Consider the following 25,640-nt stretch of genomic DNA (forward strand, 5'->3'; position numbering starts at 1 on the left):
GCACACAGACACAGCCCCATAGTAAAACACACCCAGCACACAGTTAACCCGTTGATTGCCCCAGATGTTAACCCCTTCCTGCCCAGTGCCATTAGTACAGTGTCAGTGCTTTCTATTAGCACTGATTACTGTATTGTTGTCACTGGGGATGTCAGTGACACCAAGTCAGCTCCTCCCAGTGTCAGTCCCACTATAAGTCGCTGATCACCACCATTACTAGTACATATTAAAAAAAGAAAAATCCCAGTATATAGACCGCCATTTGTAGACGTTATAACTTTCATGTACACCAATTCATTTACACGTATTGGGATTTTTGTTTAGCAAAGACGTAGCAGAATTCATTTTGGCCTAAATTTGTGATGAGATTTGATTTTTTTAAATTTTTTTTACTGGATATGCTTAAAAGCATAAAGTAATATTGTTTTTTTCTTAAAATTGTCGGTCTTTTTTTTTATAGTGCTAAAAATAAAAATCACACAGGTGATCAAATACCCCTAAAAGAAAGCTCAATTCAGGGGAAAAAAGAGTGTAAATTTCATTTGGGTGCAGAGTTGCATGACCACACAATTGTCAGTTAAAGTAACGCAAAAAATGGCCTGGTCAGGATGGGGAGTAAATCCTCTGGAGGGCAAGTGGTTAAAAGCTAGTAATACACTGTGTCACCCGGCACTACATATGCTCAGATGATCTCTATTTTTAGGCACTGTGCTGAATATGTAGAGGCCGAACTGCTGACAGCCTAAAGATTTACTGCAGCTCAGGATCTCTAGACTTCAGCAAAATGGCAGCCTCCAGCAAGAAGAAACAAAAACAATGATGGAGGCAATTTACAGCACACACTCATTTTGGTAGCATAATTAGCAATGTGGAATGTCTGTTTCTTGCTAAAGAACATTATTTTTTATCAAGTTATTATGGGTATAGTTCCACTTTAAGGAAGAGCAATAGCAGTCGCTTGGTCCTCCAAACAGCATATGACTTGCTTTGTGTTGTCTGTGTGTTCAGAAGACATCCATCCCAGTATTATGTCAGGGGAGCAATTGTTATAGTCTGAAAGATCTAACCTAGCTAATATGCTTTTTTCCAATAATCTATAGTGGGGAGAAGATGGAACTTCCCATCAGGGTTGCATGTCACCCATAGATATCATGCATCACCTTTCTAAGTGTCAGAAGAAACAGAATTTTAGAATGATAAATAGGTCAACAATAGGGATGTATTTATATATATAAAACTATTTGTCAAGTGAAACTGCTGGCTCATTCATTCTGTGAGAATGGTGCGCAATCAAATGCTCTCAGGCCAGGGCAAATATTATGCCTTTGTTAAAAAACAATGGAAATATGTCCACTAGATGGAGCTGATGATCAAGGGAAATAGGATTTTTCATCTAGGGACTACTTTATGTTTGTATGACTGCAAAACGTTCAACCTGTAGAGGAAATTGGAGAACATTTCATTTTATCCCATTTGCACAGAACACATAATAAATAGACCTACTTAGTACGATTCTATTAACTTTTCAGGGCAATGTGTAACCTAATCTTGACAAAACAATTCAATATTTTAGCTAAATACATTTTTCTGTACATTTAAATGCCTAACTTGTATTAGATGGAATCTTGACGACAACATGAACTTTCTTTATCCGAATGATGTTTGAATTGCACATACAACATACTTCAATTTGCATACCTTTTCCTGTTACAAATAAGTTATTATTTCCATAGATGGCATCCCTTCTTACTTGCAGAATGGCCACTTTACTGTACTTGACAAATCCTATTCTTGGTAATCTCTATCAAAATTAGCATTTGAATAAAAATAACAAGATAAAGCTTAATGCGTATAATGGTTCTTATAAAAGGAGAGAAACAGCCAGTGTAAATCTTTTCTTGCTTTTTGTGTCCATTGGAAACACTTTTTCCTTCTACTAGTAGCTCAAATATAGAACTAAAGCTGTCTTTGTGGCAAGCTTGCTTTAACATATTGAAGAATTTCTAAAATTAAGGCCTTTCTTAATGTAATCTCTTCAAGGAGGAAGGAGGGGAGACTTGCCAGGCTTTCATCCTGTTAAAGAATAACTGAAGGATTTACAAAGTAACTTTCAGCTGATTTCATTGATGAGGTCAGAGAAGATCACATCCTGAATTTATTGCAGATTAGGTTTGATTAATCCACGGCCCGGCATTACACCAGCTGTGTGCTTTGTGGGTTTTTTTCTTTATTTTATTTTTTTTTAAAGTGGGATTAGTAGTTTATTTCTTGCTTGAAGTTTGTTACTTGTAAAGGACATTCTTTTTACAAGTCTGTGTTGGACTGCTGTGGATTCTTGTACTGACCAGAGAATGTAATGAATAGACTTAGTGGGTTAAGCTTACTCAGACATTGAGCTTTTGGGGGGAAGTAAAACATTTTAGAGTTTTCCACTAACAGACAGTACCTGCTTTAGTAAGATCTATTAATTCAGCAATTAAAGTCTATAGTTTTTATTTAGCACAGGTACTTATAGTGTACACATGGGTGCACACTGTACAATAAACAAATAAGGGTCTAATTACAGAGTTTTTTTTTGCACACAACTTTCACCAAAGTTTCACACATTTTCTAGCTGGATTCATCTGAAATAATATATGAATATTGGTTGAACGTTGTGTAAATCCTGGGTGAATACATTTGCAAATAGACCCCATACTTTGCAAAATCCTATATCCAGGGATTTCAGAATAGGGATCGTCCTGCAATCTGTTCAATTATCAATCTATAAATAGAGAAAGATGTGCCAATTCCTTGCAGAGCTGCTCCTTATTTGCATGCCATAGCCTTCTCCCCTTCTGGATGTGTCTTAATACTCTCTGTTCTGGTCTAATTCCTCTGCCCCTCCCGTCATTACCCTACATAACACTTCATGTAGTAGCTAGGGGAAGAACAAAGGGGAATACTATAGAATGTCTCTTGAATGACAATTCTGAGTCTGCTGTGGCTGCTGACATCACATGTCAGCAGCCACAGGCCATGGTGGTGAACCTATGGCACACGTGCTGCAGTGGGCACGCGAGCCAAGTCACCCCATTACTGCCCTGCAGCCGAGCATTGGGTCCCGCACATGCGCGGTCGCTGACGATGACGTCTCAAGCCATGGCTACCTTCCTAGCTGCTCTTTGGAGCTTTAAGCGTGCCTTCAACCAGCGCGGTCATCCAGCAGTTGATCTGCTACAGCAGCTGGCTGCTACTAACAAGAATGCTGATTTGCTGCACTGGATGTGAATTTTTATACATATTTAACTGAGACTGACATTCTTTTAATGTTGTGCTGTCCCCCTGGCATTTAAATCTACAGCATTAGGAACATTGCCCCTCTGTGCTCATGGTCAGTGAAATATTGCCTGTCTGTGCCCATGGTCAGTGAAACATTGCCTGTCTGTGCCCGTGGTCAGTAGAACATTGCCCCTCTGTGCCAGTGGTCAGTGAAACATTGCCCTTCCTGTACTGGTGGTCAGTGGAACATTGCCCCTCTGTGCTGGTGGTCAGTGGAACATTGACCCTCTGTGCTGGTGGTCAGTGGAACATTGCCCCTCTGTGCTGGTGGTCAGTGGAACATTGCCCCTCTGGGCTGGTGGTCAGTGAAACATTGCCCCTCTGTGCTGGTGGTCAGTGGAACATTGCCCCTCTGTGCCGGTGGTCAGTGGAACATTGCCCCTCTGTGCCGGTGGTCAGTGAAACATTCCCACTCTGTGCCGGTGGTCAGTGTAACATTGCTCCTCTGTGCCGGTGGTAAGGGGAACATTGCCACTCTGTGCCGGTGGTAAGCGGACCATTGCCCCTCTGTGCCGGTGGTCAGTGGATCATTGCCCCCTCTGTGTCAATGGTCAGTGGAACATTGCCCCCTATGTGCTGAAGGTCAGTGGAACATTGCCCCTCTGTGCCGATGGTCAGTGGAACATTGCCCCTCTGTGCCGATGGTCAGTGGAACATTGCCACTCTGTGACGGTGGTCAGTGGAACATTGCCACTCTGTGACGGTGGTCAGTGGAACATTGCCACTCTGTGACGGTGGTCAGTGGAACATTGCCCCTCTGTGCTGGTGGTCAGCCTAACTTTGCTCATCTTGGATCATCTTATGGTTGTGAGCAGCTGTTTTCAGCTTTGAATTATATCAAATCTTCTGATACAAGAAACAGACTAACAAATGACCTGAGTGCTGCATGTGTTGCTCTCAAAATAATGAAGTATGAGCCACAATTTGACACATGCATACACCAGCAAAGATCACATTAATTGTGCAAAAGCACACCAAATGCAAACTTTTACTTTCCAATAAAAAGCTGGTTGTACAATTGAAAGCTCTGTTATTGTGTTTTTCTTTTAAAACAAAAGATATCAATGTACAAATAGTTTTTTACTAAACTAAAACCTCAGTATTTAGGTTTAATTGCAGTGTTGGCACTTTGCGATAAATAAGTGGGTTTTGGGTTGCAGTTTTGGACATTCTGGCTCCAAAAGGTTCACCATCACTGGTCTAAGGGCTTTTGGATGTCAACACAAGTGAAGCTTTAAAGCTGAATAAAAATTCATTGAAAATCAGCCAAAGTTTGATCAGTGAGTGACCCCCCCCATTCAACAGAAGCTAATTGTTTGATTGACTCCTGTCAAATAAACAAGTTGGAAAACTTTTTCGTTGATCAGCAGCTGTAGCAAAGCAGCTGTAGCCTCTGATCATTGTATTCCGACAGCAGCAGTGGATCAAGGATTCTTCCACCCACATCAGTGGCTGAAAAAAAAAAATAAAGAGCCTTACAGGTAAATGTTATGCTTTAATTCAATGCATATGTGATCAAATGGGAAGATTTTTGTTGAAATAAATGATCTTGTCATTTATTTAAAAAAAATAAATCCACAAAAAAGGGATCCGTCATTGTAATCCATTGTCAATCACAGCACCCAGCATTGTCACGATGACACTGACTTGCTGAAATTTTCTGTGACTGACAGGCAAGGAGACTTCTAATCTGTCACACCCACCCACACAGGCTATGTAAATAAGTAAAAGTTTACATTGCAACATTAGTTTTTAATGTACAAGCAGCATTTAAAACAAACTACTCTACTTTAGTTTAACCACTTGCCCTCCAGAGGATTTACCCCCCTTCCTGACCAGGCCATTTTTTGCGATACGGCGATGCGTTATTTTAACTGACAATTGCACGGTCATGCAATACTTTACATAAATGAAATGTATGTCCTTTTTTCTCACAAATAGAGCTTTCTTTCGGTAGTATTTGATCACCTCTGCATTTTTTTATTTTATGCGCTATAAATAAAAAAAGACCAACAATTAAAAAAAAAAACAGTATTTTTGACTTTTTGCTATAAAACATATCCAGTAAAAAAAAATGTAAAAAATCTAATTTTGTCATAAATGTAGGCCAAAATGTTTTCAGCTACATGTCTCTGCTAAAAATAAATCCCAATACATGTAAATTAATTGGTTTACGTGAAAGTTATAGTATCTACAAATGGTGGTATATATACTGTATACTAGAATTTTTTATTTTTTTATACTAGTAATGGTGGCGATCAGTGACTTTTAGCGGGACTGCAGGACTGCGCCGAGATTTCTGACACTGGATGGGAACTAACTGCCACTGACATCCCAATGACACGAATACAGTTATCAGTGCTAATAAAAATCACTGACCCTATACTAATGACACTGGGCAGGGAGGGCTTAACATCTGGAATGATCAAAGGGTTAACTGTGTGCTGTGTTTTGTTTTACTGTGTGTGCTGTTTGTGTTTTACTAGAGATACATACTGCTGTGTATTTCTCTGCTGTGCAGAGAAATACACAGCAGCATGTTACTGCTGGCAGAAGAGAGACCTGTGTTGTTTACGCACAGGTCTCTCCCCTGTCAGTGATACTCGGCGATCGCTGAGGTGCTGATGGGAAATCTCCGGCCGGGACCCGGTGATCAACATCTGTAGCCACCAATGGCAGCGCAGGTAGGACGAGTATGTGCACCCCCTACCTAGATATACAAAATTACATGTATATATACATGATTTTGCACAGCCCTGCCGCCCTGTAGCAGTAGTTCTGCTATAGGGCAGTAGGGAAGCGGTTAATAGCTGACAAAGGCAGGGGACCTGTTAGGTGGCAGCATATTGTGAATTTCAGAGTGTGCTTATGTGACAGAGATAGTCAAAAATGACTGAATCATTTTTTTTATTGTTTACTCCACAATTTTTTTTATATAGAGGGCATAAGCTTAGTAATAGAAGGCATAAGCTATATAGAGGGCATAAGCTTAGTAATATTTAGACGTACATTTTTTCTATACCTAAAGCAAAAACTCTAGGATAGTGTATTCCTTTAACATTTATATTCAAATGTTGAAACTTGAAATCACACAAATAAAAACTATGAATTACAAAAGTGTTTGTTTCAGTATTTTATGCCACAGTATTCACTGTAGGGATTAAATGCAAGCCGTTCTGAGTCTTCTATGTGTAATCCAGCGCCTTTGCGGTATCCAGCTCCTAGTTTGTTTGAGTTGGACGGTACTATCACGAAAGGAAAAACATAAATGTTTGGGTGGTCCACGTCAAATCTATTCTAGACAAAAAAGCAAATTGTATCATTATATAAGCATGACATAATTCAATATTCCTGCTGTAATTGATGTCAGGTTTATTGAAGGGGAAAGACTACAATCCCATGATTCCTTGTCTGATAATGTAATTGTAGATAGAGGCACAGAGAAGTCTGATTTTTTTTGGCACAGTAAACAAATTAGGACATTCAGCACATACTCACAGAGAGAATTTTCTGATATTGCAGGAAAAATATAATGAAAAATTGAGAGTGCCGCATATTAGCATACAATAATTATTATGCAGATGTTGTTAATTGTCTCTCAGAGACTAAGAAGTCCTTGGAATTGCTGCCAAGGATCTGTTATAATTCAAAATGGGTTGTAAATAAAAGCTTTGTAAGGGTCCCAAACTGTAAATTGAGTCTGAATATTAACATGTAAACAACAAGTGAGTATTAGTTATATTAGAAATTTTTTTAGTTATATACATTTTACAAATCCAGTTGTATTATATACTTCTTTACCTTTATTTTACTTGGTGAAAAACTATTAAAAAAAGGGCGAAGGAAATGGGATTTTAACCGTGCTTCTCTCAGAACAAGTTCATCAACTATTTAATATAAAATCATTAAATTTTATTAGAGAATACATTAAAATCGGTTGAACTAAATAACGAACCATAATTAGCAGCACAGGCCCCCAGAAAGGCACTACCCCTCCTTGTGTAACTCTTTACCTGATAGCATTAGGGATAGTAAGACAGATCACACAATATATCTGTTTTTGGAAGGGACTGTAAGGTTTTGCACTTTCACACTTTTGCTTCTTCAGGGGTTCAAGGGTTGCATTTTGAAATAGCTGCAAAAGACAAAGAACAACAACACATAATATATAGCAAAAACCTCATACTATGATATATATAACAAACATGATGAATAATATATATTAATTTACTGTATATGATAATTAATAATCATATTACTACCTATTTACCAGTGTGTATTTTTGGACAACCATTTCTATTTTCTTGATCTCTGATTAGGGTAACACTGTCCCCTAAAACAGTGAATCCACACTGGACTAAAAAAACAAACCATAATTAGCAGCACAACCTCTCAGTAAAGCACTACCCCACCTTGTGTAATTCATTACATGATAGCATTAGAGATATTAAGACAGATCACACAATATATCAATCTTTGGAAGGGGGTTCAAGGTCCTGACCCGTTTTGAACTTTTTGCTTCTTCAGTGGTTCAAGGGGCGCAGTTAGAAATAGCCGCTAAAGATACAAAACAACACATAATAATAACAAAAACCTCATACTACGACATATATAACAAACATGATGAATAAAATATATTAATTTATATAATAAATATATTACATACGTATTTACCTGTGTGTATTTTTGGACAATCATTTCTATTTTCCCTGATTTGGGATTCAGTTTGGGCATTGAATGACCAGATCTTTTAGATTTACATGAAAACTACATGGCCCAATGTTGCTTTTTTTGAATGAGTGATAACCTGATGTTCTGAGTGCTTGTCACACAGATACTCAGTCATCATTTTGGAAAATGTTGATCAAAAGCCAATCGTATCCATTCTCCATAGAAAAAAAGCAATCCTTGCACCACAAAATGATCACATTCAAATATCAACTTGATTAGAGTGGAGGAAAAATATTTTCTATAAGACCTAATGGTGTAGATATCCTAAGGAGAATAATGATTTTGACCATCCGTATTGAACAAAGATTTGTCCATCCATAGGCATCTTTAGGTGACTGAATAATCTTCTTAGACTGATATGCATATGTTTCTACACACTGTAACTTTTTTGCGCCACAAAATTCTTGTATAAAGTGTTTTAGTATAAATAAACCTTTTTTTATGTATTCTAATCAGGTCTAATAAAATATAGTGTAGCTTCTTTATGCAAAGAACAAGATTATGGAATATTATAAATGTTTTATTGTTTTTACCTGCAGCTAGTGGAAGGCTCAGGTACCAGCTGTTTTAAATTAAATTTGAATACAGAGATCAGATTACTGAAACCTTAGAACCACCCACAGAGAAGGGACACACCCCTTCTCCTTCCACGTTTTTGTATCATACCAATACAAACAAAAGAAATAAACATGAGAATGCCTAAACATTTGTAATTGCAACAATTTTCTAGGTAATGAGGTGCATTATCTGAAAGAAATGCAGGGGTGGCAATATTGTTGGCCATAACTGTATCTTCATACATCTGTGTCTCTGAGAGCAGCCATACTAGGCAAATTTTTCTACAATTATAAGATTCGGTATCTTTGCACATTTATGAAAACTATAAGTGAGCCAATAATAGTAGTATATCTCTCCTAATCATACAGGACTCATAAATGTAGTCATAGACCATGGGTTATATGCAGGCTATCTTCAGGTGATTGAACACTGGTAAAGGCCTTTGCTAGGGCTGCCCCTAGTCTCATGCTCATATACTGTAACTCCACCCACTCAGCGAGACTCCAGTTTTTGCTAGTGTCCTCAGGTGTTGAACCTCTTATCTTTTGGAGAAGTTGTTTATCCTTTTTGAGCAATCCCTTTTATCTTCAGATTCTTCTGTCAAGATTTGACATATTGCTCTATTTATCTGTCAGTTTCTGAGTCAGTAACCCTGGGTGTTTACTTTAGGTACAATAATCAGATCCCACCATCATAGGGCTGGCCTGTAATGTTTACTTTGGGCACTGGATCCTGCAAAAGGCACTATCCTTGGCACATTTTTGCAACAAGTATATTTAGCCACAGAGCACCATTTAGATATAGGGCTGTGATCCATCTTTATGGCTCCCCGATCCTGAAGATCCCTTTGGTAGTATATCTACTTTAGTGGGTAAAGGCTGGAGCCTTGCTAGGCCCAGAAACATGGACAAGTTAAGAAAAGGGTTTCCCTGTAACTTGAAACATTACTGGCTATTCACAGGCTACAGTGCTTGGCACACAAGCATAGGCACAAGTTAGAGGATTTATTAATTTTGTTGTGTTACTCCCCATTATACTTCTCTCTGACACCTCTAGTGGTTTAAGTATTTACACTTTATTTACATTTAGAGGTTATTTCCTATCCATGCCTTGTTTCAGGATGGTAACATAACCAACACACCTCCTAGCTGATGCACATGCACCTGGCATATTGGACGATCCCTTTAGCCATGGAAGACCACAGGCACAAGGAATCTGGAACAAAGTGGGCAAATAACTCATGTTGTGCCGCTGGCCTACAGGAAATACAAAACACCACTTCTGCATGAGGTACCTAGGCCTAATAATAGCCTCTTTGCTCATTTACACTCAAGGACTTTCAGCTCAACAGACACAGAACCACTCTCTGAAGTACCCTGTGTGTCCACCCAAACAATTCTATCCTTGGCATGATGGATAACCAGCCCTGCACTGAAGTCAAAAAAGTCATTCCTTCCCATGCCTGGTAGTTGATGAAAAGGAACACCAGCCTTACAGGTTAGGAGAGAGTTTGCAACTTCCTAACTATTCAGGGGACCTGAGCAGGAAAAACTCCCCATCAACATTCTAACAGCCATAAGATTAACTCTACAGCACTGGACTGCCTTCTGCAAGGTCACCCAGTCAAGATACAGTCAAATAATGTCACAGCATGTAAACCATTAAGAGGGCACCTGCATTTTAGTTCCCCTGAAAGAAACAAAACTGATCTTCTCCCTGGCAGACATTCATATTCCAGAGTTCTCTGCCATCTACATTCCTGCTGTGGATAATTGGCAGGCAAACTTCCTAAGACATCAACGCATTTACCCTGGAGAATGAACTCTCCAAGATCTTACAGCATCTCTGTCAACTGTGGTTAGAACCAGATGTGGACTTAAACAACAAACTGCCCAGATTTGTTGCCAGTTCCCAGGATATTCTAGTTTTTACAGGTGATTCCTGGACTCCATTCATGCTGATCTATGCCTTTCCTCCAGTAAATATTCCCCAAAACTTCTGCAGAAATTGGAGATCGAAAGTTTTCTGGTGATTCTAATTGCACCGAATTGGCCTGGAAGGACATTATACATAGACACTTGCCAGATAAGCCTTGGCCTCTTCCAAACAGGCCAGATTTACTGGTACAGTGCCTCTTATTTCACCCTGTTAATTGCTTTAACAGCATGGCAGTTGAAACCCAAGTTCTGAAGGATAGGGGTGTAACTGATTCAGTCATCTCCACCTCAGAGCAAGAAATCAACTTCCTGCAAGATCTACCATCTCACATTGAAGGCCTACTTTGCTTAGTGCAGGGACAGACAACTGAGTTCCAGAGAATACTCTGTTGTTCAGATCTTGGCCTTTCCTCAATCTGATCTTGTCCAGCATTTGGCCCTGAGTGCCCCAAAACGACAGGTTTTTGCTGTATCCATTATTTTCCAGAATCATCTTGCTTCACAGCCCTTAATAAAGACTTTCTTCACGGAGTTGCTCATATCAGTCCCCCTTATCAACCTCCTGTGCCACCCTTCGAACCGATCAGAGATATCCCTCTGGATGCCTTACATATAAATTTGCATTTCTAATAGCCAGTATGTCTGTCTTGAGACCAATTTTTTATTTTCTATCAAAGGTGGATTTTCCATATCACCTCAATGAGGATTATGTCCTGTTTTCCTTATGTCCTGCTCCAAAACATACCAAGGAAATTTCCCTGCACTGCTTAGATGTCAGGGCTGTTAGGGACTACTTAGCAGCTATGGCTTCTATCTGAAAGACTAGGTACTTTTTTTTGTCCTCCCTACAGGCTCTCTTATAGGATAGCCTGCTTCCTGCTCCATGACTGCCAGGTAGGTCAGGCAATTTATTCCAGGATCTATACCCTTAGAGTCAGAGTTTCTTCCTTCCTTTTCAGAACCTGCCAAATCTGTTGGTGTCCTTTGCTCCTTTCCCAATATCCATCCTTTGGATTTCAGGTTTGCAAGGCCACCACCTGGTCCCACATGTTCCTCGGGTTTTACCGGTGGATTTTCAGGCCTTAGCTTCGGCCACAGGGTGCTTCAAGCTGCCATGTGAATGTCTTTTTGGTGGTTTTTACCCTTTTTGGTCTGTTGGCAGTTTTGTTTGCTGTGTTGTTGCGCATCCCTCAATTTATTGTTTAGATATAGCCCATGGTCTACACATACAGACCTGTGACCTATACTGCATTAATAAGATAAAGGAAATTTCTACTTTCCTGTGAGTTCCTTTCTTGGAGTACAGCACATGACACATGACCCTCCCTGCTCTTCCCTTTTCATTGCTTACCAGTGGAGTGGGCAGGGTTATATAAGTGCGCCCTAGGGTAGCCTGCATATACCCCATGGTCCGCACTGTGCAATACCAGTGCACAGAGCAGCTAAGTATAAAACCTTTTTTATTATAGGTAAAAAAAGGTGCCTTTAGAATCACTTTAATTGTGTGATGACAACCAAATTGTATCTTGTGCAGCTTTCAACATAGATTTATACTGCAATCGCTCAGTTCTACCCCTCCGCTGTGACCAGAGAGAGAGGCGATTGTCAGTCTCTGGCTCTCTGCTCTGACCCTCCCGTGCTTACTGGAGTGCTTGGCTGTGGAGGGGGTGGGAGGGGCTGATTCAGAGAATCACTGAGAAGCTGAGCCAGGTGCCGGACCAGGCTTCTGGATGGATCCTGTCCTTATGGTCAGGAACTTTTCAGAGCCTGGCCCTGCACTCCTGTAATCCATAAGATACAGTCAGGAGCGGACTGACCATTTGGAAACTCGGGCACTGCCCGAGGGCCCGGCGTCAGTAGGGGGCCCCATGAGATGCCCCTGGTACCTGGTACCTTTTTCATAGGCTTTTTTGAGTTTGGGCAAGGACACAGGGGCCCCATGATCCCCTATTGCCTGGGGGCCCCATGAGTTGTCAGTCCGCCCCTGGATACAGTAAATATAGCCAGAATAGCTATGGTTGGATGTCTGTTTTACAAATATACCTATAAGAGAGGAATAGATATGCTTTAAACTTCTTCACTCTGAAGTGCAATTCTGTGTATGCCAGCTGCCAGGACATTTTTTAAAATAAAGCATTAAAATATATGAAGGAGCTAAAGGAAATGCTATTGCTGATCAATAGTGGAATAAAAGGACAGGGCACATGAGAAGGCCTTTAAGAATAAAGATGTCTGTTTGCCTTGGGGAAACTTGGCAAACTACAATGCCTGTGGGCTTAAATCTATCATACAGGAATAGGTGACATCCGTTTATCTCATGACAAATAGCCTACAAGTATAACATTAGTCAAAAATCAGAGTCTTCTCACCCTTCCTGTTCAGATAACAGAATGAGCAAATAAATGTGCAATATTTTGTATCAGAAAATCAGACCAATCAAACCAGATGAGAGCAGTATTTAACTGCACTTTGTGAGCATTTATATCACTAGAGAGTGCTTGCAAAGCAGGAGATTTGTGCCAGATGCGTCAAAACTCATTGAATAAGAAACATCGACGACTACATTTGGAATCAGTTTTAACACTTTTATATGCAATGCGACACAAGATCAGATCTGACTTATACCAATGTTGACAGTTGCAGATAGGGTAGACAATGAGCTGACAACTGCATTTGTAAAAAGAAAAAAAGCAGAGTGAAATCGGGTAACGATTTTTAAACAGCATTCTGTCGTCTAACAACATGAGCATTAGCTACAGAGTTCTCCAAATGTGCTTTTAGCCACATTGATTGCATTAGTCAGAATTGTTCTTAATTTGCCCATTTTACTGTTTTGAGATTTCGTAGCTACTTTATATTTCAGCAAAACACACAAATTAAAGGCAAATATTGTACACTGTGTTTATATGTGTCTTGGTGGAAAAAAACACATTACCAATGTTTTAAGATATAAGTACATAGAAAGCGTCATTACATTTTGTCCTCTAACATGTACTGAGAGAGTATGGAAGATGCTAATTGCTGACCTTCACTCATAAAAATACCAGTTCCCTGGTTGTTATTCTATTCCCGCTGGGTACTGACTCGGAAGAATGCAGCTCAGTTGTTGTGACTTTAACTTTACTGATCTACATACTTGTTCTGGGTCAGTGACTCAAAGTATAGATGGCAGTTACAAGCAGGAAAGTAACATTTTCAGGGAAACAATACCAGCCCCAGTGTTTCTATAAGTACAGGTTTTCTTTATTTTAACAAAGTGCACATTTCAAAGTTCTATGACCCAAAGCAATCAGTAAGTAAGTAGTTTTTATTGTTTTTTATTGTTCTAATAAGAGATTACATTTGATTAGTTGCAATTACTTACTGAAACCCATTGCTCTTTGCTCTGCTTTGTTCAATTAGGCTGAACTAATCGGGTATCCATAGATATGAAGTTTGAGATGGTATATACGATTTTTGACTGAAGTTGGCTATACACTGAAGTTTTTTTTTTTTTTGTTTAAACAGGTAACAGTTTCCTTCAACCTCACAAAAAATGGAAAGAAATCTTGCCTCTGGGACATTGTATTCTGTCAGCAAAACTGACGCAGCTGCTGATCAAGCAAATTTTCCAACATGTCCCTTTAACAGAAACTGATGATCAAATTCTGTTGAGTGGGGACTGCCACACACTAATTGAAGTTCGGACATTCCCTACTGAACCAGCCAAATTTCAATCAGTGTATGGCTAGTTTTAAAGCATATCAGAACCTAAACACTCAAACCAAATGTTTTGTTACACATGTTCTTGTAAAGTCAGAGGATTTAATCCTTAATTTATATTTCCTGCTTTTAGCTAAATTGAACTTGGTGATTCTCCTAGCAAGGTGTTTCTATGAAACTTCCTTTTCTAGAGTGACAGTGCTTACTCAGCTGTTATCACCCTTTCCTGCATATTTGTGCAGTAAAGCTGTGACATTCAGCTGCTTCTGGAGTGTGCACACATCTGCCGGGAGTTCATAAACAAGAAATTACAGGATGCGCACAGTGCAAGGGTGAAACATTATCAAAGGGAAAACTATATCTATTTGTAGCTATATTTATATATTTGTTTATTACACTGCTCTACAAAATGAAGCATTCCTTTGAAAATTTAGTTCTACTTTAATCTGTCAGTAGCTTGCAAACAACTCCCATTGCTGATGGAAAATTTGGTTGAGATATACACCAATCAGCCATTCGTTATGAACACTCACCTAATATTGACTTAGTCAGTATTACAGCCCAGACCCGTCGAGGATTGGACGCCAATAGACTTTGGAATCATTTTAGACTTTGGATTGGATCACAGTCCAATCAAACATGTGCAGGATGTGCTGGAAAAGCAAGTCCAATCCATGGTGGCCCTGCCTAGTAACTTACAGGGCTTAAAGGATCTGCTACTCATGGCTCGGTGCCAGATACCACAGCACACCGCTTAATGTGGTTATGAAGACTTTATTTTTACTAAAATTAAAAATAGGAATGGCACAAAGCAGCCCCTTACCTCCTTTTCTGAGGTCCTCCACCAGAGGACTTTTGCAGCTAAATTGGGATAGCACCTACTTTGTATTTGTTACATGTCACCATTCACTTAGCTTAAGAATTTTAAAATTGCAGCTTACCTCTTTTAGATGCTCTATTCTGGACCCACCAGCAAGGATCAATCACAGGCAGTTCTCTTTGTTTATGGGTAGGGCTGGGTAACTGTGTTTGCAATAGTCAGTCTTATTTGTACTGTGTAATCTGATTTTCATTATCGATTGTAACTAGCGATTTGATTGCAGAAGTGGAATGTGTGCTAATATACTCCTGAACTCAGAAAGCGAAGACTCACTATCTTAAAGGAAATATTTTAAATATTTTAATTGTGCCCAAGCCATGCACTAAAAAATTTGCTTTGTGACTTAAATTCCTCCTGAAATATAACAGTGCACTTCCTGGTATGTGAGTGTGCTTAGGCACTCCTGGGCCTACATCCTCATAGCTGTATATCGGCACTGGGAATCTAAGGCACTACTGCCTATAACAGTTTGTCTCAGATGATTTGGTGATGTCACTGTTGTGCTGCTCACTGTTCTCCTTGCTGAAAGCTCCGACATGTGGAAGCAAAAATCCTGCCTATGGCAAGATGGCTGCCGGCACATACAGCAACATTGCAGAACGAGGAATATTGAACCATTGGGGAAATAATAAACTGCAGGGAGACCATCGGCAATACTGGTTACCAGGTCTTTTCTCCTCTGCCTGCCTTTTTTGGGCAAAGCTTCCTCAGATCAATTCCTCTTTAAGAGCACAAAATATGCACTCTCACAGATTATACCAGAAACAGAAATGCCATCAGCAGCATTGTATGAATGAATTCAATAATATTGAATTAAACTACAAAAAATAAAAGTGATACCATAATTGGTTACAATCGTTTTACGTCCACATAGTAACAGTTTTTCTCAGGATTCTATTTAGTCTACTCTTTGATTCAAAGCACCTTTGTACAGTTAAAGCAGGGTTGTGGAAAGGTTTTAACATTTGAAACAGTTGAGATGCTGATCAAATTTGCTTTTTGGTCCAGGCATGCAAGTGTTTTTCATTATCTAAAGCACAAGAACAAAGTGACACACTGGTAATTCAATAAGCTAACTGGTGGCTCTGTGCTTGACAGCTGTTTGACTGTACAGTAGGCTTCCCTTTTGTATTGAGTTTCATGCTTGGCGGTTGTCATGTCGTACAGAAATGGTTTGTTAAATAGAAGGATTGATTCCAGAGCATATAGACGCGACTTTACAGCTTTTAACAATACAAATAAGTCCGGGTTATTGAACTAGCTTGATTAGTGGAATGTGATCCTGAAAACAGATAACCAGCTATGCCCCATCAGTTTAACAGAAGTATTTCCCCTAATTTCTCTCTGCAAGTCTTTGCATCCTGTAACTTATAGAAAAATATTTTAATACCAGCTGTAATAATCTGAAGGAAGATACATATTACAAGACTAAGGGAAAAAAAATAATAGTAATTAAAAAAAAATTATATATAAATAAATAAATAAATATATATATATATATATATATATATATATATATATATATATATATATATATAAAATTATTTTTAGTGTGTTTGTTTGTTCTCTATTTAGTCTTGTAATATGTAGTCTTGTGAGAATTAGCCTGTTCCATTGTGATCCTTTTTCTCATTGGGATCCGTATATATCAATTTGTGCATCTCAAGTTTCAAGCTTTATAGTTCCCAGTTCCCAAATTAACTACTGTTTTAATAATAGTAAATGTATTTTTAATTATTATCATTTTTATCAGTCTACAACATGTAGGTCATTTTGCTTTTTAGTGTGATGATTTGCCTCATGCTAAGATGAACATACATTCACTACTTTATACGTTAAAATGTTTTATTGAACACCTGCTGGTCAGTTAATACCCCTACATGGATCCATTTAATTCTTAGTAAAGTTTCTTGCCAAGGAAGCTTATGGCAGAGCACATGAGCTTAAATGCAGAGCACAAAGTGATAAATGAGCTATGTTCTCCATGAATTTTATGGAACCCAGCTGTGCAGAAGTACATTGCTCTTTCTCTGTCCTTAAAAATACAGGCTCACTTATTATTTAGCTTCCTAGCAAGTTTTGTGAACATCTTTTTCCTGAGCAGATCATGCTGTGAATGTAGTATTGAATGAATTGGCAATTTATTTACTAACACAATGTCAGTGTCCACTGACATATAACTACCAATTACCATCAATTATCTAACTAGGGTTGAATCAATAAAAAGCAAATTGTTTATTGGCTTTTATGGGTTTTCGATTGTGTTTGCATGTTTTGCTGCCAGAATTTACTAAAGTAATAAGATGCAATATAATACAATGCAATATAATACAGGGTTAAAGTACAAATATGCAGCTTCATTCACTGGGAAGCTCAGCATGCTGCTGTTTCTCCTCCCTCACCTCTCTGTGATGCTGAGAACAAAGGGTATGTGAACACTTATTAAAAAAGGGGAAGGTATTTATCATTTTTTTTTATATCTATACACACGTTTTGCCTTTCATTTCTATTTTAAACTGAATGGATTGTTTTATAATCACTTTAAATACTTAATTTTAGAAAAATGTAAAATTAAATAAAAAAGATGAGACAACCTTTTCTAAAAAATTCTGTTATGCAATGTATTCTCTGAAACTACTGACAAACCTTTTTTTTTATTTTTTGATAGAGCACGGAAAGGTTGATAGAGCAATCTCTGTCAGTTTTAATTTGTCATTGTCCACGGGGAGGAAATTTCCTCCTACTTCCTGACTCTGTTACCGCACAGGATGTGGGGTATCTTTAGTAGAGACATATACAGCAAAAAAAAATTGACAGAATTTCTAACCCATCCTTACTTTTTTAAAACACTGTTATTACTGTTGTATGTGTCCCCAAATCTCCATAATAGGGTCACAGGCATTGATACAAACTTGACACAAGCCCTAAGGCAGGCTATAGATGGGCTGTTTATCGGCTGAATTGTCGGCCGATAAACGAAACATCGGTCGAATTGTCGGACGATAAATGAAAAATCGGTCGGCGCCGTTGCCAATGCTGCCACCAATGTTGCAGCATTGGTGCCACATTGGTGGCAGCATGACCACCAATGGATTTTCCAGCATGACCGATAAAAACAAATGAGAAGATCCGCAAAAAAACGGCCGACGGGCTGGCCTCACTAACGGCGTGAATATCGGACGATTTTTCGTGCGGACGAAAATTCGGCCGATAAGTGACCCGTCTATGGCCTGCATAACTCTTCTACACTCAGTCCAAAGCTGATAAAAAAAACAAAGGGGTTATTTACTAAATCTGGAGAGTGCAAAATCTGGTGCAGCTGTGCATAGAAACCAATCAGCTTCCAGGTTTTATTATCAAAGCTTAATTTTAACAAGATGATGGTTACCAATCACAGCTGCCTCAGATTCTGACTGCACCAGTTTTAGTAAATCTTCTTTTTTGTCTGTTGTTCAGCTGATAATTTATGTCCTGCATCCCGACAAAGGACAGATGTAACATGTTTTTTTGTTGGACTTGCATTTTAAAGCTTTCCTGCCAACTAGAGACCTCAGACCTATATCACATTGGTGTGCTTATTCAAGTGCAAAGAGCAGTTAGAATATGAGTGCTGCATTAACCTATAAAGACCACAATTTACATTCTATCAGCTTAGATCAATCAGACCGTTGATATCTAATTGATTGCTGTGCAGTATTGCGTATTGTGCATTTTGCTTACCTTTTAAAATACGCTATAAAGTGTAAGGAGTTTTGGTTTGCATTCCAAGGTTCATGATTGGGTATCTAAAATTAATACAAATTCTAAATTGCATTAATGTGAAAAAATACTGATCTTTTATCATTTTCCTTGCTCAGACTGCTGCATTTTTTAATAGCAAACCTTCAGTCAATCTTTATTGTTCAAGTGGAAGAATTTGAACTATTAGACTTCAAAGCAATAAGGGATTATATTTTAATAAAACATCTTGATTTTCTTTTACCTGTAGTGATGTGTTAAAACAGCTGCTACACTAAAAATGGCTTTTCTGCCTTCACTTTCTTACTGAAAAATAAGTCCAGCTTCTGGCAATGCAATTGAGTCTTATTGGATTTTGATGTACATGCAGAAAAAAAGAAGGGAACGCTTAATCGAAGGTTTTGAGACATGGGGATGAATCTGTAATTCACACCTTTCTGAGCTCTCCCTGCATCTGCTTTCTGCTCCTTGAGAAACTGTTACATCTATGAGAATGCAGTAGGACAAGAATTTAAATTAAACATGCATGGCTTGTCTGTTTCTTATGACCTGGAGTCAAGTGGTGTCCCTGGGTAAATGCATTGATTTTTTCACTCGATTACCAGAGATGAGCAATGGTAGAATCACTATAAAATAAGGTCACCAAAGAAACAAGAAAAGATGAGATGAGATAAGATCCTAGGGGTGCAAATTCAAGGCAATCTTTGGTTGGCATTCATAATTTTAATACGATTAACTGTGTTCACAGCTTTAATGTGAAGGGAGTGTATGCCCAGTTAATTTGAAATTATTTTGCTTGCGCTGGTTATACCTAATGAATGATTTATAAACACTTTGTTAAGATGCAGCCAGCATGGTGTCCCTGACCATTTAGACAAGTAACTCAATAATCATATCATACTAGATAATCATACCAATTAGTTTTTTTTTCAATGCAGCCTGAAATAAATTATTTGTGGATGTCATAATCTAGAAATGAAAATATTAAAAAAATTGTATTTATGCAGGTAATACAAGGAATTGCTTTAACGTCCAAGTCCCATGGTCTTAAAATGGAAATTGTTCTTCATTTTAAATCTTTTAAATGTGTATGTAAAACCTTAGAATGCACTTCTCTTATTTGCCCCTTTTGGTCTGTTAAATTTAACATTGAAAATGTGTAAAAAGAAAATTCTAAACTTGTCAGATGTCCAGTCGTCTTACAAGTCCTTCTACACTCTGCAGTGTTATTTTAAGTAGCATTGTCAGGCCTGTCCAGTTTATAGACTGTGAACTGCAACTCCCCCTGCACTGCTGTGTAGATGTGGAAGTGTCCTGTAGTTCTGTCCTAGGGAGACAACACTGCTCCTCAAAGATACAGTACAGAGAGTGAGTTTTGTCACCCTGGGATAGAAAGTATATCTTAGACACCAGGTAAAAATAATAGAAAAATATAACACCGCCACCACATCTAAAAACTGAGAAGCTACAATACATTTCATTTTTGTTCTTGGGTTGAGATACACATTAACCATTTTTGGCCATTGGTTTTGCTACACATAACAAAAAAGTAATCAAAGTACACAGTGCATGTGTATATGCCCTGTCCTTTTGCCCCACTGCTGCTTACCCCCTTGTATCTGTTGGCAATTCCCTCCTGTCAAAATACAGCAGCTATTAAGGGTCATATCAGCAGGGGAATATATTTGCAGCAATAATCTTTTATAGCATAGTTATTTTCTATGGAAAATCCAGTATCTTTACAGTGATTTATAGCTTAGACGTGCAGTGACTGTATCTATACAGTGTTTCATGTGAGTGACACGTTCACCACCGACAGTTGGTCCATATTCTCCTCTTTGGCTTAACTACAGATCACGAAAGAGAGCAATTTGTAGCAACACCAACTCAGTGCTGTAGCACTACAACTTGCCAACAACTCTAGCAATTACTGTACATTTCAAGTTACAAATCACTGTTAATCGCTGGCATTAGCGATCTGTTGCTGTAGTCACTGCTGAAAAATTGATCATCTGACAAGGCCCTTACAGCTGCTGCTGTCAAGAAACGGACTTTCTGCAAGAGCATGTATAAACATATTTCAAACATGAAACAGAGAGATACAAAGTAACATTGTTTCATTAATCTGACGGTCAAAGGCATGTGTTTCAAATTATGATGTCAGTTCAAGCAACCAGACACTAAGAAAAAAAAATGTTATTCAAAATTGCTTCCATTTAACCCTTTTATTAACACTTAGTGGAGCATATTCAGCCCTAGTTAACTCCTTCTTCCTGTTCTCCCCTAAGCTATTATTTCTTGCTGATATTGCTTGTTTATTTTATTTTTCCTACAATTCATTTTTCATATGTTTCAATTAGTATTGTTTTTTAAATGTCACATTTAAATAAAGAGCAAAATAGAAGATAAATAATTTAACAATAACTTTGAAAAGCTTTGTATCAAAATCATAAATGCCATTTTAAACAGGACAAATTATAGAGTAGAATAGATACTTTATCAACAGTAACACTATTTTTTTAATGAAATAAGTTTTTGTCAATGGACTGCCTAAATATGCAGGACAATAGTAACAAAATACAGGCTTGTTTGTTTTAAATAAACAATATATGTATTAATTTATATTAATTAATGACAGATCTATAGCAGGTCCATAGTAGAAATGGAAAAAGTGCTCTGGTTTAAGGGGTGTACAGGTGTGAGAGATTAAGTGGTTAAAGTCTAAAAGTCCAAAAAAGATATGTAAATATGTCTTCTGTTACTTTTACCAGCCAGAAAGCCTCTTCTCTGCCACTTTTACTTTTTCTAGTTCAGTCTGACTTTCCCTGACTTGATGGCTTACCTTAGGCAATATCAGGCATCTTGTGCTGCCTGCTATTAAGCAAAACTTTTTCTTAAATGCTTACACTGGAGTAGGTGTGTGTGTTTGTGTGTGTCTGCATGTCTGCTTATTCCTACAGTAAAGACATTAAACATAAGTTCCTCTAGAGGTAGTGGCTGATTTCAATGGTTTTACATATTAACTAATGGTCTGTGAAATATGATGAGCCTGAAAAGTATATATAGAATAATATCCAAGCAAAATGGGTGATAATTTAACTGAGCAGAAGAATATTTAGGTATCTTTGTTGAAGGGAAACTATACTCATTCAGCTTAATTTATAGTTATTTTTAACTTTATTTGTTTTTAAATAGTTTGTATCTGTATCTTATTTAGATGCAATTTTTCATTAAACAACTTGACATAGAGTTCCCAAAGCATTATGGGTTAGCGAAACACAGTACAATACAGGTTTGAGCCACAATTTGTCTGATGCCAGTTCAGACTTTGATGTCCAAAATTGGATGAGTCACTGCTGATGAATCACTGAGCTGTGTATACAACAGACTGCTTTCATCAAAGAAGCAAACTGAGAGCCTTTAATAAGTTAAATATCCTTAAATCTCCATCTGCTGGTTAAAAAGCAGAATGTGCAATATTTTATATAAACCTGACCTAAATTAAAGATTTATTAAGCTCTATTAATTTAGTTCTTAGCATAATGACTAAAGAAACACATACAAATCCCTTGTCACAAACTGAGATGTGGATCCTGTTCCTCTGTGCAATAGTTTTTCTTGTGAGTAGAGTCTATGGGGCAACTGGTGCTCTTCCAGGAATCTCTTTAAAGAAATTTGGTCTTAGGCTACCCCTGGGTCATTTTGCAGGTACTTGCAGATACAGAGGAGGGTCGGTGCAGGGGACCTGGAGAGAGAGAGGCATTAAGCACTGAACAGCTGAAGGTAGAATTGAAGCTGAAGGCTATGAATGCTTAAAAGGCACAGTGGAGGCTCAGATTGTGGATGCAGCTGAGGCTGTGGGTAAAGGGATAACTGAGGCTGCGGGTGCTCCCGAGACTCTAGTTGGAGGTGAGGAGTAACAGAGGCTGTGTGTACAGCAGAGGTGCCATGAAGACTGCAAACTAACCTGATCTGCAGTGGAGACTGAATCTGTGAATGCAGTGAAAACATAGGCATTGGTTAAGCAGTGGCTGGTCTGTGCGTGCAGCAGAGAGCAGGATGCGATGCAGTGGAGGCTTAGGCTGTGGGTATAATAGTGGCAGGGATGCAGGTACAGTGGGAACAAAGCTGGTGTGCAGTTTTTTTTTTTGCACCAGAACTTTACATATTGTAGGTATTGATAGATGGAGATTACAGATTGCAACATGTATAGTCAGCATAATGGGAATTGATGATCCTGGACCTTTGCTCTAAGGTCTATGAAACCTTTGCAAGCACAAAAATAATTAATGAAGACTCAAATTGTGCTAAATGATAGTATATACTGTATAGTACTATATTTTACTAGACAAATGTTAAATGATTGATTGTTATTCAGAAATATAATTTATTCGCACGGTATTCATTTTATACAGTATCTGTGCTGTTTCTGTAGTGATTATTGTAAAATATTTTATTCAGACTGCTGCAGAGCAACTAAGTGTTTGTGATGAGGTCAGCTATATAATGCTACTAGCAGGTCTTGCCTTAATTATTTATATAGATTTGACCATTAGGTAAAAGTAAGTATGCTGGTGATTGCAGTGAGTTATTACTTTGTAACTGCCATTCTTCAGTTATTGCTCAAAGGCTTTAAAGCATTTTTTTGTTGTTTTGTTGTTCTATTTTCATGTATAATAAATATTTGGTCTGTCAGTGTCTCACAAGAGATTAATCTGAAAGCTTGCGATTTTTGGCTTAATTAGAATTCATTTGCTTAATTGTCAGTATAATCCCATCAATTCCTGTTTGCGCTATCTCAAACAATGCTGTCTTGTGCTGTTTGCACTTTAATTTACATTTCGATTATAGTTTATGAGCATAATAAGGCTTTGTTTGAATATTCATTAGTATCTGGATTTGATTGTACTTTATGAAAAAGGTGCTTTATTTTAACGTAATGAAATCATTAAAGTCGCACTGTGAGAGACTGATCAAATGTGGTGTTTTATTTGATGTACACAACAAAATGTTCTTATTTTGTTATCACCCTGTGCTGTTTCAGCTCCTTCCCAAGTAAGTGGAGTAATGAAGGAAAGAGTGCTACAGCGCGTTGTCGATCTATCCTGGCAGGAGCCTGAACATCCCAATGGAGTCATCACAGAATATGAAATCAAGTATTATGAAAAGGTAACAACCTTTACATTTAGAACACAAAATATTTCTTAATTTCTCACACACCTTTAGTTGATATAATAAAATGCACACTACTTTTAATAATTATTTTTCTTATTTCTTGGTTATACTGCTTTGTTTAATTTAAAAAAGTTGTGAAATGTAAAAAAAAAAAAAGTGAGGACTTGGGTCTATTGTAATCATATTGCAGATTTCATTCTTCTGTAAATATCGGAAGAATATGAAAATTCCTTATTATAAGGGGTGTACACCTGCAGATAGTTTACACAGGGTTCAACCAATTAGTGGAGTCAACTATGAATATGATTTTCTCTTACTAGATCTTCATGCGTAGGCTTTACTTTCTGATATCTATCATTTTTAAGGCTTATTTGTCCAAAAGCCAATGACAGAAGACAGGTAATTATGCCATGTGTGAAAAAGGTTTCTTCTATCAGGTGATGTCAATGTCTGCTAACTAACCTCTGACCATAGATTTATGTATACTTTTATTGTACGCATATAGCAAATCAGTTATAACTTGTCTAGTTAGAAGGGCTATGTATTTTCAATATTCAGCCATGTTTTTAAACATAGGCTACACATATATTGCGTAAATGAACCTTTCCTGCGTCTTCTTTCTTAATTTTTCTTTTCTAATTATTACTAATTGCTGATCCTTGCATCATTTATATTTGTTTCCAGTTTCTTATAAAAAAAATGGATATAATCAAGCTAAGGATCAGCTTCCCCACTGATAACTACAACATTCAACAATGTGGAGCCTTTTTTCTAGCCTTCTACAACATGTGCTATTCTCTTCGATTCATGTATCCGTTCCTTTTTTTTTCTTTGTTTTTCTGTGTAGTCTGTCCATATTCTCAGTGATTAATGGAATATCCATATATTCTCTTTAGTCTGATTTTATATTTATTGGAAATTTAAAGAAATCAACACATAAAACAGATTTCTCACGCTACTTTTTCCTACCTTATATGTCATGTAATTTATTAGAAACCCTGGCTTCATTCCCTGCATGCTTCCTTCCATGCTGTAATGTCTGTAAAGATAGAGATATTCCTTACATATTCCTGAAATACCCTCTGGTTATTTCGGCACCTGCTGTGCCCATCACAAGAAAATTTATCACAATTACTAAAATATCACAATCTTGTTGACAATTTGAGTCATTTTTACTCTGGTCTCTTCTTTTTTGACTTTCAGTCTTTCTACAAGGCAAGCTTGTTTTATATATGAACCAACAGTACATAAAAGCATATTCTATAGGAAATGGCTGCATTTCTTGAAAATTTCCATTTCCACCATTTCCAAATCATCTTTTTTATCACAATCCTCCCTTGTTATACCCAAAAAGTAACATTTAATTTCTTTTTCAAAATTGGGAACATTATTTCCTTTATCTTAGTATCCTATTAATGGAAAATCACTATACTCTATTTTAAATGTATTACCCTGGATTATTTTCTATTGACTGCTTGAAGAATGAAGCAAATACCATATCTCATGGTTAGGTAGTGTTACTATGGTTGTTTTACTTAAGAGCTCTCCTTTTTTTTTGCAGTTATGAATATTTTTGTTCAACAATTTCCAAAATCATG

The 25,640-nt window shown here is 37.7% G+C and overlaps 1 protein-coding gene across 8 annotated transcripts in view; it reads left to right on the top strand.

Annotated features, from left to right (window-relative positions):
- The window catches only part of EPHA7 (EPH receptor A7), a 272,280-nt gene that overhangs the window by 184,676 nt on the left and 61,964 nt on the right, over window positions 1-25,640 (top strand). For all 8 annotated transcript variants that reach the window (XM_089665376.1, XM_089665379.1, XM_089665380.1 and 5 more), the window contains exon 6: window positions 23,912-24,036. In XM_089665376.1, the coding sequence (XP_089521502.1) occupies window positions 23,912-24,036 (125 nt within the window). The remainder of the gene's footprint in view (window positions 1-23,911; window positions 24,037-25,640) is intronic.

Source organism: Staurois parvus, unplaced genomic scaffold (assembly GCF_062004578.1).
Source record: "Staurois parvus isolate SC_StPar_1 unplaced genomic scaffold, SC_StPar_1.0 ptg000048l, whole genome shotgun sequence".
Lineage (NCBI taxonomy): Eukaryota > Metazoa > Chordata > Amphibia > Anura > Ranidae > Staurois > Staurois parvus.